Genomic DNA, 20,302 nt, shown 5'->3' with positions numbered 1-20,302 from the left:
TCACCGGTGAGTCGGTGGAGGATGTCACTGCTGCAACCTAGCTCTTCTTCTCTGCAAAAGAGGTAAGTGAAAACAATAACTTTTACAGGATTTCAACTCACAGCAAAAGTTGTTGTGAGCTGAAATCCTGCAAAAGAGGGTTTACTGGTAAGTCCATTCACATGTAAAAAGTAGTTTTACATCAAACTAAACACCAAAAAGTTAGTTTTACATGTAAAACTACTTACATCACACCTACTTACTTCTACTTACTGCTAACCAAACAGCCCCTAAAAAGCACTTAACTTACTCTCCAGAACACTTAAAAAAAAAAGTGATTCTACAACTTAACAAAAAAACACTTTTTTTAAAAGTCAACCTAAACAAGCCTTATATATATTATTTTTAAGTCGAAGTTTGCGCCTCACCTCACAAAGGCATAAACTTCGTCAAGATGGTCCACAACGGGATCGAGTTGCAGCTCATTTCCGAAGCCTATGATGTCCTCAAACTCCTTGGCGGGCTCTCCAACCGACAATGTGCTTAGAGGAGCCTTCACTGGCAACATTGACAAGAAACTGTTGATTGATGATGGGCGACAAGCACTGTATGCCTCTAAGATTTGTGGCTATACTGAAGAAATTAACTTGCTCCATGCCAAGAGTGACCATTATCAGGGCAAGGTTTCTGGATAGGATCAAGAAGGCATATGAGAACCTCATTGTCGACCATGAGTTTGCTAGAGAGATAGTGCAGCGGCAAGGCCATTGGCTCAGGAATCAGCACCCCATGGATGTGCCCAAGCTAATTGTCTTACTTTGATATTTATAGGAGGGTCAGGCTCCCTCCAAACCTTGTTAAAGCACAGAGGGACCTTTTCAGGACTCAAATGCTTGATGAGGTTATCCTCTGAACTTCTATATTGTTGTTTTTGGGAGTGAGATATGTTTTACTGCTATGAGAAAACATGAGAGTGAAGGTTTTTGGCACTTGTGTTGATTCTCATATTCTTGCTTTTGGAATAATTGAAGCATTTGTTCTCATCAGATACATGAAAAGGTTGTTTGTTGTTGTGAATATCTTTCATAGAATGCTTGTCTCAGCTTAAATGCAGCATTTGGTTTGTAACTGCTCCATCAATTTTAATTACTATTGAAGCCCCATCATCTTGTCTAGAATGCTATAAATGCCCAGAGGATTATTTATCATGCTGAATCATTGTTTTGACAGAGCTACCTGATACATGTCTTGTTGCATGCTTAATTAGTTGTTTTTTCAACTTTATTTTAAATAGCTCTAATTTGAAAGATAGCGGAGTTTTCTTATCCTTTGTCCATATTGGAGGTCATCTTGCTGAACAGCAAAGCTTAAGACTTGTATTTGTAGAAATGTTTTTGAATCTTTTGGTACCACTTGATGGTTGGCAGAACTTATGCCTGAAGTTGATGGCTTGATAATTGACTAGGTGCAAGGGAATCTTTACTTCTTGTTATATGTTTGTACATAATTTGTATTCAATGTTTTTGAGGTTGTTCCTTAATCCTAATATGACCAGAAGAAAATGGATAGGCTGTTGATTTTGGGCTGAGAAAATCGATCAAATATTTAGTTCTTTTCCTTCCTTATATGATATTTGAACTCATATTCTTTTCACTTCACCTATTCTTCATCGCTTTAAAGCTCTGACTTTTGCTTGTATTTAGATGTTTAAGAAAAAAACATAAAATGTTTCACATCATCATCTTCTAATATCATATGAAATATTGTGTTCATGCCAAGATAACTTATTTCCAAAGTATGATTGTATTCATGATTTGTATGCATTACTCCGATATAGGTTTTTATTTTGCATAGTTCAAACCTTAATGGGTCTATTGCAGCTTCTTTAAACATGAGGAATTCATAAATTTATATGCATGACTCTGATATAGGTTTGTATTTTGCATAGTTCAAACCTTAATGGGTCTATTGCAGCTTCTTTAAACATGAGGGATTCATAACTATATGCGATCTTACTAACCCATAAATATGCACAAAATTACCAAGAACCTTTTATTCACATAGATAGATTAAATTATCTAGTACCTTTCTTTTTTAGGAACTCTTTCATTTGTTACTAATCACTAAGCAAGAGAATAAAGGTGGATTCTGATTAAGATTAGGAGGACAGTTGCCTTATTCTTGTCTGTGTTTGCCTCTTGATTCAGATATCAGCTAATTCATGTGAAATTTAGCATATCAGGTTCCTAAATAATCTCTTATTGGTATGTGGCTCTTAATCTGTAAATAAAAAGGCTCAAGTCCTCAATTATGCTCTATCAGAACAGACCACACGGAAGTTTATATAAACCTTTCTAATGATTTTTTAAGAAGAACATTATGCATTCATTTAACTTTTGCCCTACAGACAATCCTATTATGAGATTTCCATGCTTGCCCTACAAAGAATCCTATGATGAGATTTCCATGCTAAAGGATTTCCAGTAGTGTATACTTTATGATTCAGGATCCATTGACAGTTTATTGCTTTGCTTTATTCATGTGACTTCTGATTAGATTTGTTTACTACTTAGCTGGATTGGGAGAAGCTGATAAAGTTTGAACTTCTTTGATGGGCATTATTTTGTATGGTGATTTTTTGTGCTTAACAGTTGAAAGTTGATATCAACTTCAAATTCTTTTTTAATCAACTCTTATCAACTTAAGAACAGATTTTTATTGTTTTTTTTTTTAATGCTGTTTTTTCATCATCTCTTTTATTATCTTTAGTTTTCTGATAATATTTTTGGAGGGAGAAAATTACAGTCAGATATTTAAGGGGCACAAAAGTTCTGTCAAAACTCGAAAGCTTATTTCAGTGTACGTTGTTGTTTGATCAGTAAATTAGTCTTGTATTTATGTTTATCTGCCTAATACTAATTCTTTCTTACACATCTGATGATGTTATAAACTTTTTGTTTTTCATTGATATGTTTATGCAGCAATTAGCAACTTAGCAATGTCAACCACATTGATCTTTTATCGTTTCAGTAAGATAAGTCCTCTCTTTAAAACAAGAAATCATTCTGAAAATGCATTGATATTTTCCATTCGACGATAATGTGAAATTTATGCATATGCCTATGACAGTAAGAGCAGATGATTCTCCAAGATGGTCCCTTGCACCTTTCCCCATCTTCTTTGCAATGAACTTGTCTACAGCAGCAATGTAAGTCATCTTATCATCTTTTTTTTTTTTTTGTGAGAATTATTTATATCCAATGTCATCACATCCTGGATGAGGCCAGTGACTACTGAAAGAGAGAGAGAGAGAAAGGAAGAGATTCTTATTAATTTACCACCCTTACTTTTCTCTCTTTTAATTTTGTTTTACTTGCTCAACAATTTGTTTATGTTTTAATTTTGTGTAGAATGATTTATTTTACCCTTTTGTTTGTACAGAACATCTTTTGTAATGTGTGTGTGTATGTGTATATATATAGAGAGAGGTTGGCAAGTGATTTTACTAATTTTCAAGGTGGGGTGGAAAGATGAAACCTTAAGGAAGAACTTATGCTTAATGGCCAGTGGATGCGAAAGTTGGAAGAGCCCTTTCTTCATTCATTTATTCCTTCTATCCAACATTGTCTTGCTTTTCTTTTTCTTTTCTTTTCTTCTTTTTTTTTTAAATTATTTTTTCTTCTTTTCCTTTGGATGTAGAGAATGTAATTCAATTACTAAGTTAAACAAAGGAGCAATTCCCCTTTTGCTTTTGCTTTATTTTATTATTTTTTTATTATTATTATTTTTTTTGGCTTTCATATAGTTTTATTTTAAGGTTTGTTTGTATAATTATATTTTATATATATATATATATGCAAGTAAAATTTCAAAGTTGTGAATTCCCATTATTAATGTTTGTATTGCTTTTTTTTTTATTTTTAGTGTGGTACTTAAAATGGAAATAGATGCGCGTTCCTTTAAAGTTTCTCAACCATAATATTTTAAAATTGAGTTAGTGAAAAAAAAACAATAATTAAAACTAATGCCCCAAATCTAATAGATCAAGAATCTTTTCTTCTTTTTATAAACTATATTATTAGCATATAATAAGATACCTTGATGGGGAGTGTTAAATATGATATTCCTAGAAATTTTAAACATAAACATCTTGAGGGAATTTAATCCTCACTGTCTCCTCACTAGTTATTTCCTTTGATTCCTTTATATCACAAGGAATATTAAATAAACCAAAAATTTAAAAAAAAAACTAAAAATAAAAATAAAAGCTTGCTTTCACTAGATAAACCAAAACCATCAATTTCATACATTTTTGCCCAAGAATAAAATAAAGCTTGCTTTCAATAGACAAACCAAAACCATCATTTTATGCATTTGGCATTTGCACAAGAATACCAAAGTTTTGATCATTTTTTTGGTAAAAGTAAAAAAATAAATAAATAAAGTCTGGTTTTCACTAGACAATGCAAAAACCACCATTTTATACATTTTTGCATAAGATAACATAGAGTTTTGATGATTTTTTTTTAAAAACAAAATCACCATAATTTTATTATCATACTTACATATCAAATACCATGTAAATATTTTAACATGGTATCAAAGCCAGATCGCTCCTGCATTTTTAAGAAGCGGAATGAGATTTCCGCTAAGATGCAGCGACATGACTTTATCAGTAAGACCGATAAGTTGGCCGCCGATAAAGACAACGGGAACCGGCGGAGATCGACCTAAGAGTTTGATCAATGCCTTCTCCATCTCTGTCCCTTCTTTAGGGTCTTCATCAAGCTCATGTATGGCAGGGTTAACACCAAGATCACATAAGAGTCTTTTAATGGTGTGGCACATGCAACATGAACTCACACTGAACACCACCACTGCCCTTTGAGATGCCAAATTCATCACCTTATCCATCTCCTTCTTTCTAATATGTAATGTGAAGTGTTTTTAGTTTCAAGATTGTATGACTTTGTTTCAAGGTGGTCTTGCTTTTATAGGCTTGTGAGGGTGGTGGAAAAAAAAAAATAAAAAAATTTAGTATAAAAAAAAATTTATGTGTTATTCTTTTTAGCTTATTTCTATCATTGTTTGAAAGTGACTTGATTCAACCATCTTTATTTGTTTAGGTTGAATTCGAATTTTCGGGCTAAATCTGAACCCGATACCCAAAAATATATTATTTGAAGCAAAACCCAAAGCCCGACCCGGTTTTCTATTAGAAAAAAATTTGTTGACAAAATTACACTTTTATATATTTTTAAAAAAAAATTATTTATTTAGTTATTTATTTATTGTGTTGAAGATAAGGTTTGGATCTCCTTTTTGTGATCCAAGTAGGCAAATTATTTGATCTATTTTGGATGCCATGCATGCATTGCACTTCCTTTCTTTGTTGTGTTGCCCTTTTTATTTTGACGTGTGACTTTTATATTTATTTTAATTATTTATTTATTAATTTACATGTTAGTACCAAGTGAGAACTTTTGTAGATTGATTTGGTCGGTCATTAAGGTGTCCCACTTGTTGTTTATCTACTAACCAATAAAGTTAGTCTTTGGCTTTGGCTTCTTATTTTTCTAATAAATTAATTTTTATCATTCTCTATTTTTTTCAAATTATTTAGATTTTTTAATTATATATAACTACGTGCTAATATAAATAATTTTTAAAATATAATACTTACCACAAAACCAATAATTCCGACTCATAATTTACAAATGCAATTAATTAGAGTTCAATTTAGAATTAAATTATATATATATATATATATATTATTTATAACTAAAAATAAGTTGAAAATAACTCACAATATCTATAATGTCATTGTCAAAGAGCATATGGTGACTTGGAAGGAAAGGTTGGTGAAGTTTATCCAAAGTTATAAAAAAAAATTTTGGATTCTATTTATATCCATTTCTTTGTTCTAAGGAAACATGTTGATTCTTTGTGACTCGGATAATATAACATGCAAAATCTTAGGTTGCCGAAAGTGTTATAATTAAAGAATATTTACTTAGAAACTTTATTTGGTCTTTATGTTATATAAATTAATTCAAGTAATAAATAAATAAACTTGTATATTTAAGGAATGAAGGTAATTTTTTTAGTATTATATATATATAATTATATTTTGAGTTATTGAGAAATTTTTGTTAGATTTTATACAGCATTGATAATATGAGTACATGATGTTTTAATAAATTATAAATCAAAAACCAACGATACTTTAGTTTATTAATATCAAATTCTCGGTGTGTGGGATGAGATCATAAAGTTCAATCATTGTCATAGAATGAGAGTGTATAGTATACTTAGAAAGCCTAGAATACACCTCTAACACATAGCTTGTCTATTTGTAAAAAAAAATTACAAATCAAAATATTATAATATAGTTACCTAATGTGGAATGCAATGTTTATATATAAATATATATATATATATATATATATATATATGAGTTGAGATTTAAATGAAATCAAATACATTCAAACATTTATATTATAAAATGATTAATTAAATTCACATAAGACGAAATATTTTAGCAAAACGTAGCTTATTTAAAAAAAAGCTAAACTGAGCTATACAATTTTTTTAGAAAACTAAATACTATGATAAAAAAAGTTTTTGGAGATAAGTTTTTTAAAGAACATTTTCCACTTGCATTCTTTTAATTTTTTTTTTCAGTTTCTTCTCTTTGGTGATATAGGCTTAAGAATTTTACTTCTGTATTTTTACTTCTTTGTTTATTTTGTTCACATACTTTTGAAATATTCAAAACAATCGTTTTCTTTATTTTTTATTTTGGATTTATGTATTCTTAAAATATTCAATATAATGACCGATTGATATATAATCTGAAACAAGTGATTATTTTATCAATTTTTCTAATTTTTTTAAGACAAATAATAAGATGCTAATATATTAAGATCTCATCAATTTCGCTATATTATCAACATCTATTTTGGTGTAGATGGAGAAAATTAGAAAATTATATAACAGTTTATTTCAAATCTTATACTAAACATTTTATAATTTCAAAGACCAGAATAAAAAAAATAAAAGTATAAGAAGTTAAGAACTATGTTCAACATTTTAACACTTATACAAAAATTATTAATGAATATTTAGGCTACTATAAAAATTAAAAGTGCACTTAGGTTTTATACATACATAAATACATATATATATATATATGATGGTATTGGAGATAGACTTATCTAGAATTTTAAAACTCATGCTAAATCTTGCACTCCTTTAGATTCCTTATAATCTCTTTTCTTCCTCAAGTTAATAAGCCTATAATGAGTTGAATTAGAGAAAAAGAGAGTGATGAAGATATTATTAAATTTAGCTTTTTTTATATCACAAAATCTAATGCTAGATCTTTCATTGGAACCTTCTAATGAGACCACAAGAAATATTTATAAACATATATATATATATATATATATATATATCAGAAAAAGAAAGAGAAATAGAAAGAGAGATCAAGATATTATTTGGAGTTAGGCTCCAATGAAAGCTCATTTGTTGTGTTTTGATTTAGGTTGTCATTTTGTATGTTTTGGTAATTCTCTCTCTCCATTCATTTTCATTCATTCAATGTGACCACAAACATGTGCTTGAATATGTGACTACAATTACACATCTAAATGTTAAATTTTTCATAATTATTTAAAACCCATTTTTTTTTCATTATATGCATTTGCAAAAATGAATAATTACTATTGTACTTCTGAAAACATTATATTTACTTATATACCCATGTAAGTAAAACCAACAATAATTTTTTTTTATAAAAGAATAACCTATTCGATTATTACCTTTTCATACATCTTAGGGAAAGGAAAAATGACAATGGAATTCAAGAGTTTACTATTATATTATAAAATTATTTTTTTATATGAAATATATAAGCAAATAAAAAATGATTTATATAATATTGATGAATATGATTTTTACAGAGGATTAAAAAAAGACAATGTGATTAATTGATGATACTTAGATGCGAAAATATTGGATATAAATATCTTACTATTCCAATAATAGATTTATTGCATTAGGACTGATAAATGCACACAATTTTATGTAGTCTTAATTAAAATTTTAATCTTTCGAATATTGATCTGACTATTAGAAGTCACTAATAACTAATCCTTTTTTAGTATTATATTTGATTTCACAAGATTATCAAAAATTTGTTTAAAAACTCAACTAATTTAGTTATATGAAACTCATGATAACATTGGGATCCGAAATTTGGTTCCAAAACTTGTCTAATAATTAGACATACATCTTAATAATGTTCCAAGTAACATATATTTTTCAAAAGTCAAAGTTCTAATTATATAGATGCAAACCTAATATTATTTGATCAAATATATCATAATATTAATTAAAAATTCAATTGAAAGTCAACTAGCTGAACAATGATAGTGGATGTGAAATAAAAATCAATTACCGATTTCATCTTAAGTTAAAAAAGCATTTAAAATCATAATAACTTAGGTTGGGTTAGTATTATATATATATATAAATATATATATATAAGATAGAAATATTAGAAAAAAACAATTTAGTTATATACACTTATGATTAAAATTCAAATTTATTAATTTTATAGACATATAGATTGTCTATTTTCAATTTCTTTAAAAAAATGGATATAGAGAAAAAAATTATAAATAATTTACTTTAAAAAAATTAGTAGGTTTTTGATGCAAAAAGTAACATTGTATGTATGTTTGTGTATATATATAATTGAATATATGAATGATTCATTTAATAAAAAAATTAAAAAAATTATTATGACCCTGCGAATATTTAACTGTACTAGAAAAATAAAAAAAAAATTGTACAAAATAAAAGAAGAAATGTATTTTTTTTCTATTAAAGATATCTATTTCGAATCATCAGTTGAAAGCTGATTAAATTTCTAGATATCATTTTTTTTCTATTTCTATACCGTTAAAACTAGTATATTTAAAAACCTTTATATTTATATAAAAGAAATATTAGGTAAGCAATGTAGCAGAGAGTTAGCTACAAGTTTATAACAAGTCACAAGGTAGTTAGGAGGTGGGTTTGGTTTACTTTCTAAATGATTACAAAGAACCATAATAAACAATTCATGTGAATTCTTAATTACTTTAGACCAAAGCTCTACATATAATGTCATATATGTCAAATAGTCTTAGGTTTGGTGGCCAATTCTTCAAGTTTCCTTTTCTTCAAAGAATCATCAAACTTCTTCCTTTTTTACTCTTTTTTTTTTGTTCTTTTTAGGCATCAATTAATAACACTATATATATATATATGAACATAATATATTAACTTTGACTAAAAATGACTTGGACTTCAAATAATATATTTTGATTTTTCTTCATTTTTGTGATTTGATTTGATTTGGCGAACATTCATTTTCTAACTTTGATTTATTCTTTTTTTCAAGTCTTTATAAGAAAAGTTAGTATAATTTGGAGATTTTAAGAAGAGAAGTATGAAAGTGAGAAGTTACATAAAGTGCTTCTTGACTAGAGAGGACTAGAATTATGATTTTAATCAAAGTGGGCATCAGCATCAAAGATTTATTCTAAGAAATTTTTAAGATTTCTTTTAATTATTATTCTTTTTTAAAAAATTGAATTATGATGTATATTAAAATTATAAATATCAATCGATACTTGGTATAAAAATCTAAATACACATAATATTACCGACATGATACAATGTATCTATAAAATTTTAGACTAAGGCAACATGCATAAATACATAGTTAAAAAAAAAATTGAGCAGCTTTAATAATTAAATTATATAACAAAATTAAATAAAATTTAATAAAAATGGAAAATTAATTATGCATATAGTTTCCACTCATATTAGTTTTTCAACCCTCAATTAATATTTTGATTCTAATAACTCTAACTTTTTCTAGAAAGAAAAATGTTTCCAAGACTTAAATTATCATTTTTGAATTTATATATAGAATAAAAATAAGGAAAAAAATATAATTTGGAGGTTTAAAAATACTCCACTTAAAGACAAATAAAATGAGGTTTCAAATGTAGAGAAAAAACAAGACCATTTTATTTAATATTTTTTATACATTAACTTTTAATATTTGTAATATGTTTAAGCCCATTTGTATTTAAAAATAATTAAACAAAAAGCTTGTTAGTTTATACCAAATATAACCTTAACCCAAATTATTATGATTTGGACTCTTGAGATACGACATCAAAATTAAGAAGTGCTTCCTAAAGTGTTAATTACAATATAACACATAAATTATGTTAGTAAATCATCAAATGATATATCTTTGGAAGTACATTTTGGTTTAATTTTACAAGTTTTTCTTCATAATTTCATCTAACTCCATACAATTTTTGTGTATGTTTATATATCTTCTCAAGTTAAAACACAAAGAAATTAAAGAATATTTCAAGAATATTTCAAACCATACCATCATCATTAATGTTGCAATAGATGAAGGGTAGTGCAATTAACTCCCATCAAAGATTGACGATTTTTTTAAAAAAAATGATTAAAATTTTTTGATGTATAATATGATTTATCCATGTTATTAAAAAAAATATATCATAATTTTTTTTGAGTGGCATGTCTAATCATTGTTTTAGAGATAAAAAATACGTTTGAGAGAGGAAAAAAAATTATATTGTCATTTCTTATATTGATTAAAATCAAAATCAACATTTGGTTAAATCCATAAGTTAGGAAAACTAACTAATATTAAAAAAAATTTCAAAGTAGAAAATCTATGAAAACCCTCTAAATTTTCATTTACTTTTGTGTGTGTATTATGGTCATCATCACATCGGTACTCAAATCCAAGATCTCGAAGGGTTTATACATAAAAATTTAAACTCAAAACTACTTACTTAAACAATCTAAGTTTCTACCACATACACCAACTTTTGTGGATCATTTTTCCATCTTTAGTCTATGACATATAATTTTTTTTTTATTCATTCAATTTAAAAACTCAATTTTTATTTAAAAATAACTCATAAAAAAAAATAGTGACTAGAAAAAAAAAACCATAAGTACAATAGCCAGATGGTAAAGCCATTGTCTTTCATGCTGAAAGCCGAGGTTTCAACTCCTTTTCATAATATAATTAAGAATTCACTGTGGATAGGATTTATAAATACGGTGGTTTTGTCCGCATTATAAAAAAAATTTAAATAATAATAATAAATATAAATGTAAAAATTAATTAATATAATATTATGTAAATATTATACATATATATATATATATATATATATATATATATGAAAATAAAGACAAGGAAAGCAAGTTTTGATTAGAGTGTGTCCTCACGCTGAGGGTTGCTGACTTTTTTGGGCTTTTCCCTTGTAATTACACCACACAACCCATCCCTTTCCCTTTTCTTTTTCCCTTCTCCTTCTCTTCTTCTTCTTTCTCCTTCGCTTCTTCCTCCTCTTTCTTCATTTAACCTTTACCCAACCCCCTTCTTCACTCTCTTTGCCTCTTTCTCTCTCTCTCTCTCTGGATGTGTTTGTGAATTTTTTGACAAAAATGTTTGTTTGAGGAAATTCAAGTTTTTGGCTTCAAATCCATGAGTTTTTGAGGAAAGTTTGGGTTTTTATTGGATTTGGGGCACCGATCGGATCCGCCCACGGGATTCCCAGCGGCGCGGATTGCGGTCGGAGAGAGGAACTTTTGATGGAGGACTGCTAGAGCTGCTGCTGCTGCTGCTGCTGCTGCTGCTGCTGCTGCTGCTGCGTGTTGGGGGTTGGAGATGGGGTGTTGGCCGTGTTTTGGATCGGACAAGAATAAAGGGGAGGAGAAGAAGCCTGGAGGGGATTTTAGGAAGGAAGGTTCCACCGCGCCGTCTGTCACTAGGGTTGCTTCTGGTAATTTCGATTTGAGTTTTTTTTATTTAGAGATTGGTGGGTTTTGTTTGTGTAGATTTGGTTAATTGCGATGGTGAGTTTCAATGTTATTGATTTGTTGATGTTGTGATGTTGGATTTGTTGTTCACTGCGGCCATGGTGTTTGTTTTCGGCTGATCTGGTGGGATTTAGTCTTAATTTGCCATGTTTGATGAAGTATATGGAGTTTTTTTGTTCGTTTCTTCTTTTTTTCATGGATATGTTTATCAGATTTGATGTTGTGGAATGCTTTCCAGAATGTCATTTTGGAGTTGATTTTGGAAATCGCATGTTTTATTAGGACTGAATTCAGATTTGATACAGTTGTTTTATCACATGTCTTAGTTTTCTTGACTGTGAGTAAAATGTTATGTCAAAGATGGTTATCTGCGGCATCCTTCACTTGATTTCGCTAATGTTAGTGGCCTGATGTTGTTTTTTGGATTTTCATTGGGTTCTAATTGTATCCTTGTTCAATTTATTCTGGCATTTCTTGTTGATTTTAGACAAATCAAAGTCGCGGGATGGCTCTGAGTCCAAGAAGGAAGCATCTGCACCAAAAGATGGAAATCCTGGACATATTGCTGCACAAACATTTACATTTCGTGAGCTTGCTGCAGCTACCAAAAACTTTAGACAAGAATGCCTTTTGGGTGAAGGGGGTTTTGGTCGTGTGTACAAAGGACGATTGGAAAGCACTGGTCAGGTTAGTTTAGTTTGATATTTCCTCTCTGATGCATCAGCTATTAATTCACTTGATTTTGATTGGCTTGGTGGAATATTGAGAAGACATGTTCGGTGGAATTATATTTATAGTGTTTGTGTGGATGTGGTTTAGAGTTTCACTTGATGTTTATTTTGATGAGGTTAAGTCATGATTTTGACTTTTTCTTTGTCAATGCTGAACAGCTTGTTAATTTTATTACCATGGCAGGTCGTTGCTGTGAAGCAACTTGACAGGAATGGACTTCAAGGAAATAGAGAGTTTCTTGTTGAGGTACTCATGCTTAGTCTGTTGCATCATCCCAATCTTGTGAGTCTGATTGGTTACTGTGCTGATGGGGATCAACGCCTTCTGGTGTATGAGTTTATGCCACTGGGATCATTGGAGGATCATTTACACGGTTAGAGACCTTTCTTTTTTCTAGTGATATTCTTTTCAGCTGATTGATTTTGTATATTGTGATTTTGTAAGTTTGAGCTTTTGACCTAATCATTTACTATGTTAGTAGGACTATCCATCTTATGTCTTGTTAATTTCTGCAAACACCACATATCGACCCTGCCAAAGAAAATACTATTCTATCTTCGTTTGTGATCCGTCTAGATTGAAAGTTTATTTTTGATCTTCTGAGTACCAATTTGGAGTATTTTTTCCATTCTGTATCAGGACATCCATTGAAAGCTTTTTTTTTTGCCGTGTTTGCTTTTTTTGGTGACATCCAGATCGCATGCCTTTCTGTAGGTATAGAATCTGATCAAAAAGCTATTTGACCCATAGATTATGTATCTCCGAATTGAGGATTTTTTTTCTTTTTTTTTTTTTATATTTAGTAGATGTACATAAGTATTTTAACCTTTTTTTGGATGTGAGACCATGACATGTTCTGAGATTCCTTTCTAAGTTGGATGATTTTTAACCAATGCAGCAACTTGAGCATTAGACTTGTTTAAGGGAGTTAATTTCAAACATGGGAAAGTGATTCATATTATAATAAACATTTTTTCATTTAAAGCATTTTATTTTTCTGGTATGAATAAAAATGGATGAAAATTACATACTAAAAAAATATCTTACTGAGAATATAAGGACTTTTGAGTTGCAAAGCAAGTAATTGCTGTTGTGATAACATATTCCCTGTATCAGTAATTCTTTTCAAATCCATTGACAATGTTCAGAAGCAATGCTTACATCCAACAACTTTAATATGTTATCTATGGCCTCAGCAATTGTATGCGTGCTTGGCCCTTGTTTAAACTAACCTTGTGCCTTATAACGCTCATGAAGGCTTCCTCCTGATCACCTTTTCTTGTGAATCTTTTCCATTCCTTAATTCCTGCTTTGACATTGTTAGTCAGTTTCCTGCTATTTTGTGTTTTCCTTATTGCTTTATCCACGGTTCAAGTTGTGTTTTGTTTTTTAACATTTCTTTGTTTCATATTTATTAGGAAGCAGCTTAGATGTGTTTACTGGAAGGGTGCTAGAAATTTTAGCATACTGATATTTGATCATGTATATGTGGTATTGCCTTTTTCTTATGTTTTCTGATGATCATATCAAACTTAGTTTTCTGCTTCATAATTGCACTTGATAGAAGTCATTCACCTTGAATTTTATTGGTGGATCTGATACTGGGGATTTGAACTTATGTAAAGGAAGCAAAACTTCCTGTCAGGCTTTGTCTGGAACACTTTAATATTTCATTGGATGTGTCATTTTAATGAGTTTGGTACAATTGCACTGTCCAATTTTCTTGCATACATTTTAGTTCACATATGTATCTCTGATTTAGAATTATCTAATGTTATATTCCTACCAAGTTATATAATATGTGAAATATTTCAGTTTTGTTTGCCCTTTTTTTTTATTTGATCATGAATGCTCTTACCGAGATATGCATTCTGTGTCAATTGGAAGAAGTCTTATTCTTTTTCATTGCAGAGCGAGGGGTATGTAATTGAGTATCCTAATAAGAATTAAGGTCCTTGTGTATCTTGCAGGTTCTTTATTAGATTAAAATGCATTTCCAATATATTATAAAAAGTTTGGGGACTCTCTGCTTTGATATTTTTTTTATAAAAGTTATTTTCTATTGTTTTTATAAAATGTTTTCTATTTTTACTTTCTGTTTTTACAAAACTTGTTTGTTATGTTAGAAATATTTTAGAAAACAAGTTTAAAAAATAAACCGGAACATGCATTGTTAGAAAACGGTGAATGAAAGCCGGCTTTATTCATTGTTATAACAGTCAAAGAATTAATATATCTTTATTGTCAACTCGTCGAGTATTGAAATACTTTTTAGAAAAATAAAATATGATGTATATATATTCATATAAGTCATTAGGGGGCGCTTGTAAATATCTATTTTATATCATGTAATGATATACTTTGTAAAGGCATATAGAATCTGTTTAAACAGATTTTTACGAGATATACGGTTAAGATCCAAATATTTTCAATCCTAATCAACATTTAACTTAAATAGATGATATTATTTATGATAAGAGTTTAAAAATAATAAATAAAGAATGTTCAATATATCTAATAAGTTTCTGCGCATCGTTAAAATTAAGAGTAATCAGTTTTTGCAAAATGAAAAAACATTTTCTCAAAACGACCTTTAATAAAAGGAAAACAGGGCAATTTTTTTTTTAAATAAGTTCTTTTGAAGTGAGTGTGTAAACATTTTCTCTAACAAATTTCCATTTTAATTGAAAAAGAAAAGAAAAAATATGCTCGAAGTAATTCGTTTTCACTTATCTAGTGTGTTCATTGTGTATAGTGATGATTAACCGGTGAATACCCCTCTAGCAATATAATAATATGCCATTATCATTTCACTATTATGCCTAAATGTAGAATATTTTGGTTATAGTTGCTGTTAATGGCAATGGTTATTGTAAAACAGTTTCCCCCCTATTTTGCTATGCAATATTAAAAGATATGTTTTGATAATTATAGTTATTTGCACAGTAGATTATGTTACCGGTGATTTAAATGTATTGGGAGTGTTTTGTCGTTAGTGGTCTACAACTTGAAATTACATTGGCTCATCTGAAACGGACAAATTTAAATTTTGGCCAACACATATCTAATATTTCCTCAACAGATTGGGGGGCTGAAATTTCTCATTCCATTAATCCAGTATTTTGTCGTTAGTGGTCTACAACTTGAAATTGTATTGGTTTACGTCAAACATCTGGTGTTTTGTCGTTCTTCAACTTGAAATTGTATTGGTTTGCTTGGAACGGACAAATTTAAATTTTAGCAACATATATCTAATCTTTTCCCAAGAGATTTGGGGTGTAGAAATTTCTCATTCCATTAATCCAGGATTTTGTCGTTAGTGGCCTACAACTTGAAATTGTATTGGTTTACTTCAAACAGATCTAGTGTTTTATCGTTAGCGTTCTTCAACTTGAAATTGTATTGGTTTTCTTTGAAATAATTTAAATTTTAGCAACATATATCTAATCTTTTCCCAAGAGATTTGGGGTGCTAAAATTTCTCATTCCATTAATCCAAGATTTTGTCCTTAATGGCCTACAACTTGAAATTGTATTGGTTACTTCAAACATCTAGCGTTTTGTGGTTAGGGTTCTACAACTTGAAATTGTATTGGTTTGCTTCAAATGGACCAATTTAAAGTTTAGCCAACACATATCTAATATGTTCCCAAGAGAGTTGGGGTGCTAAAATTTCTCATTCTATTAGTTAAGTATTTTGTCGTTAGTGGTCTACAACTTGAAATTTTATTGGTTTACTTCAAACATCTAGTGTTTTGTCGTTAGCGTTTTGCAACTTGAAATTGTTTCGGTTTGCTTCAAACAGACATATTTAAATTTTAGCCAACACATATCTAATCTTTTTCCCAAGAGATTTAGGGTGCTAAAATTTCTCATTCTATTAATATGTTGTTTGATGGTTAGTGGTCTATAACTTCAAATTGCATTGGTCACCTTAAACAGAAAATTTAAAGTTTAGCCAACACTCATCTAATCTTTCCTCATGAGATTTTGGTTGCTAAAATTTCTCATTCCATTGATATGGGGTTTTGTTGTTATCTACAACTTGTGTTTGTTGTATACAACTTGAAATAGCATTGGCTCACCTCAAACGGAAATTTAAAGTTTAGCTGGCACATATCTAATCTTTCCTCATGATATTTGTGGTATTGTAGTTTCTCATTCCATTAACCTAGTATTTTGTCGTTAGCGGTCTGCAACTGGAAATTGCATTAGCTCATCTGAAACAAAAAAATTTTAAGTTTAGCCATAACATAACAGAAAGATCCTCAGGAGATTTGGGGTGCTCAAATTTCTTACCGTTACATATCCTTATCTTGGAATTGAGAAATTATTAAAAAAAGAAAAAAAATATATACGCATTTTTATTTGCGTTGCAGTCATAGATTATGCGGGTTTAGAGTAGGAACATACCTTTTTTTACTTGCGCTAATTATATCTTAGAAACTTCTTTATTGACGTTATTTTGTTTTGTGTTTTTGATGTGATCTTCAATTATGTTTGTGTTATTATACTTGTATTCCTCGCTACTTAATTTGCTAGGAGTTGTGTTTACTCTTGAGATTTGCCAACCTAGCAACCTCTACCCCATGATTCTGGTTTACACTTATATTGTTATGGCATGGTGTGCTAGAGATGCCAACTCCTTAGAGAATTGGATCCGCTCTCATTTGTTGCAGGTTCTTGTTTTTATCTTACAAACATCAATCAAAAATGTCATATGCATTTGTTCAATCTTTTTCTTATTTAGATATATTTAATAAACAATGTTGTCTTCTGGATTACATCTGCTCGATATTTCTTTTTTAGATAAGCAATTCTGCATTGTTTCTTTTATATTTAGAGGAATTATTATATTCTTGTTTTCAACGATTGATGGTTTATTTTTATTAGATGTCCCATCTCACAAGGAACCCCTTGACTGGAATACACGGATGAAGATCGCAGCTGGTGCAGCAAGAGGCTTGGAATATTTGCATGATAAAGCAAACCCACCTGTTATTTACAGAGACTTCAAATCATCAAACATCCTTCTTGATGAAGGATTTTTCCCAAAGCTGTCAGATTTCGGGCTCGCAAAACTTGGTCCAGTTGGTGACAAGACTCATGTCTCAACAAGGGTTATGGGAACATATGGTTATTGTGCTCCTGAATATGCTATGACTGGACAATTGACGCTGAAGTCTGATGTTTATAGTTTCGGTGTTGTCTTTCTTGAGCTGATCACTGGCCGGAAAGCAATTGACAGTGCTCGGCCTACTGGAGAGCAGAACCTGGTGGCTTGGGTAAGTTATCTGCTCTTATTGTCCGCCCACTTCCTTCAAATTATACTTGTATTATAATGTTTGATGCTCGTCCTACTGGTTAATGTTAAATGAATAATTCTATGTAGGATTATTTATGCAAATTTCCTGGAAATCTTATGGATTTTCATGAACTCTGCCTAATCATAGTTTTTACGTGGTTCATTGAAATCTTCTTTGTCATCTTTGGACCAGTGAATCTTATAATTTGTATAGTTTTTACAGACTGGTTATTCCAATTACCAGGCCTACTTTAAATGTGTGTTTATTTCACAATCTCATAAATTTACTACTCAGGAAGCCTTTTCTTGGGAGCTGGATAATAATTGATAGTTTTTACAGATTTGTTTTTCACCAAATATCGAAATGCATGTACTATGTTGTGCCAAATTTAATGTCTTCGTCAAGTCTCAACCCAAACAGTATCTGGTCAGGGTAGTGTTTTAGTGTCTAGGTCAAAAATTGTGTTAGCCTAGACTTGGCAAATGCTTTTCTTAAGCTGGACAATGTTCATAAAATCAGAACACAAGATCTATGCTTGAAAACTGCATTTTCTGTATTCCCATAAGGAGTGCTCCTGCCCGGAAATGATTTAACTTTATTGTGCAGGCCCGTCCTTTATTCAAAGACCGAAGGAAGTTCCCTAAAATGGCAGACCCATTGTTGCAAGGCCATTACCCAATGAGAGGCCTGTACCAAGCTTTGGCAGTTGCAGCCATGTGTTTACAGGAACAAGCCGCAACACGGCCTCTTATCGGCGATGTTGTCACTGCACTTTCATATCTGGCCTCACAAACTTATGATCCAAATGCAACTGCTTCTCAAAGGGTTGGCCCGTCGACTCCGCGGTCTAGGGAGGATCGAAGGAATCTTGGTAGTGTGTCTGATAGTCAGTTTGCCCATTCCCCTCACCGAAACTCCCCGGACTTCCGACAGAGGGACCTTACCCGGGGATCAAGCAGAGGAGATTCCGCTAGTGGTTCTGGCCGAAAGGGCATCTTAGATGAATTCGACAGACAGGACTCTCAAAAAGACAGCCCAATCCATGGAACAAAAGCAAGAGACTCTCCAAAGAATCTCAACCGAGACCTCAATCGAGAACTTGCAATCGCCGAGGCCAAAGTTTGGGGTGAGAACTGGAGAGAGCGAAAGCGGACAAATACACCGGGTAGCTTTGATGGTACAAATGAGTAGAATCATTTTCCCGACCGTCATCCGGTGTGTCAACGGTGCAGAAGAATAGGCAAGGGGGCATCTTTTCAGTGGCAAATAAGGTAGAGACGGGTTCTCCTTCAAGCTCACTCACTGTCTTCCTGTTTACGTGAATTGAGAATCCGATAAGATGCTTGTTTCTTCGGGTTTTTTTTTCTTTTTCTTTTTCTTTTTTGTTTTTTTTTCTCGACCCGATGTGCAGCGTCGTCTTTGTAACTGGTTGTCATGTAATTCGTCGTCTTCTTCGGAGAGTACTTTCCTGAACAGAAAACATGAATAGTGTAGTAATGTTTTTTCAGGTTACATTATCACAGATGTTGTGTGCAGGTTGTTGCACTTTGTAAGGGGGGTGGTTTTTTGTTAATTCTTGTCTTAATTGTGTGTGTGTGTTTTTTTTTTCTCTTTTTATTTATTTATTTAGGTTTCTGTATGAATTAATTGTTCATGAATCATACAAATATGCTAAAAATGGTAGGGACTTGGGCTTGGTGTGCATAAAATGGAATATGATTAGAGTTGAAAGGGTTTGGTGTCATGTGATAATGGTCTTGTGGGTTTGGTGGAGTGATGTGTACTAAACCGGTTTCAGTTTGGGTTGGGTATAGAAAGGTTCATATAAATATGAGTTAGGTTCAAATTTAATTGTAATCTATCAAATTTAAGCCGAGCAGTAAGTTACTCATGCTCCATTGAAAACGTATTCGAGCTCAATTGAATACTCGTTGCTTAATATTCAATTCGAACTCGATCGAGTTTTGCTTTTGTAATTCGAGCTCGATTCGATATATAAATTGATCTACTTTAACTCGATAAATTGAGATCGATAAAGGTTAATAAACTCGGTTTAATTATAGATATTATTATACTCGAACTCAAGTTCAAACGCAATTATATATATAAAATAAACTAATATATGTAATATATATACATACAAATATAATTACTCGATTAAGTTCTCGAGCACTTAAGCCAAACATTAAAATGCTCGAACTCTGCTCACTTGATTACTTGAGCTAGAGCTCGACAGCTTTCTTCAAATTGAACTAGAGTAACTTGCGAGTAGTAGTGTATTACAAGTAGTAGTATATCATTTACACCTTTAGATCTAAATAAGTTATCTATATTGGTTAATGAGGTTTG

General features: G+C 30.7%; 2 protein-coding genes across 2 annotated transcripts; one reads left to right on the top strand and one right to left on the bottom strand.

Moving 5' to 3' along the window:
* Window positions 1–4,536: 4,536 nt before the first annotated feature.
* LOC120264719 (glutaredoxin-C1-like) lies at window positions 4,537–4,914 on the bottom strand. Its single transcript, XM_039272540.1, has one exon. It carries the CDS (start codon window positions 4,891–4,893, stop codon window positions 4,579–4,581), a length of 315 nt encoding a protein of 104 aa, XP_039128474.1. The 5' UTR covers window positions 4,894–4,914; the 3' UTR covers window positions 4,537–4,578.
* Window positions 4,915–11,548: 6,634 nt separating this feature from the next.
* On the top strand, window positions 11,549–19,506 carry LOC120264715 (serine/threonine-protein kinase PBL27). Its single transcript, XM_039272537.1, has 5 exons — window positions 11,549–11,879; window positions 12,404–12,603; window positions 12,832–13,021; window positions 17,541–17,932; window positions 18,560–19,506. The coding sequence occupies exons 1-5, from the start codon at window positions 11,765–11,767 to the stop codon at window positions 19,142–19,144; spliced, it is 1,482 nt and encodes a 493-aa protein (XP_039128471.1). The 5' UTR covers window positions 11,549–11,764; the 3' UTR covers window positions 19,145–19,506.
* Window positions 19,507–20,302: the final 796 nt, after the last annotated feature.

This window comes from Dioscorea cayenensis, chromosome 7 (assembly GCF_009730915.1).
Source record: "Dioscorea cayenensis subsp. rotundata cultivar TDr96_F1 chromosome 7, TDr96_F1_v2_PseudoChromosome.rev07_lg8_w22 25.fasta, whole genome shotgun sequence".
NCBI classification, from domain to species: domain Eukaryota; kingdom Viridiplantae; phylum Streptophyta; class Magnoliopsida; order Dioscoreales; family Dioscoreaceae; genus Dioscorea; species Dioscorea cayenensis.
This window is presented reverse-complemented; position numbering and strand designations above follow the sequence as displayed.

Coding starts and splice junctions, on each gene's coding strand:
- LOC120264719 (XM_039272540.1), bottom strand. CDS start 4,893: ATGGATAAGGTGATGAATTTGGCATCTCAAAGGGCAGTGGTGGTGTTC.
- LOC120264715 (XM_039272537.1), top strand. CDS start 11,765: ATGGGGTGTTGGCCGTGTTTTGGATCGGACAAGAATAAAGGGGAGGAG. Junction 12,604..12,831: donor GATTGGAAAGCACTGGTCAG/GTTAGTTTAGTT, acceptor TTACCATGGCAG/GTCGTTGCTGTGAAGCAACT. Junction 17,933..18,559: donor AGCAGAACCTGGTGGCTTGG/GTAAGTTATCTG, acceptor TTTATTGTGCAG/GCCCGTCCTTTATTCAAAGA.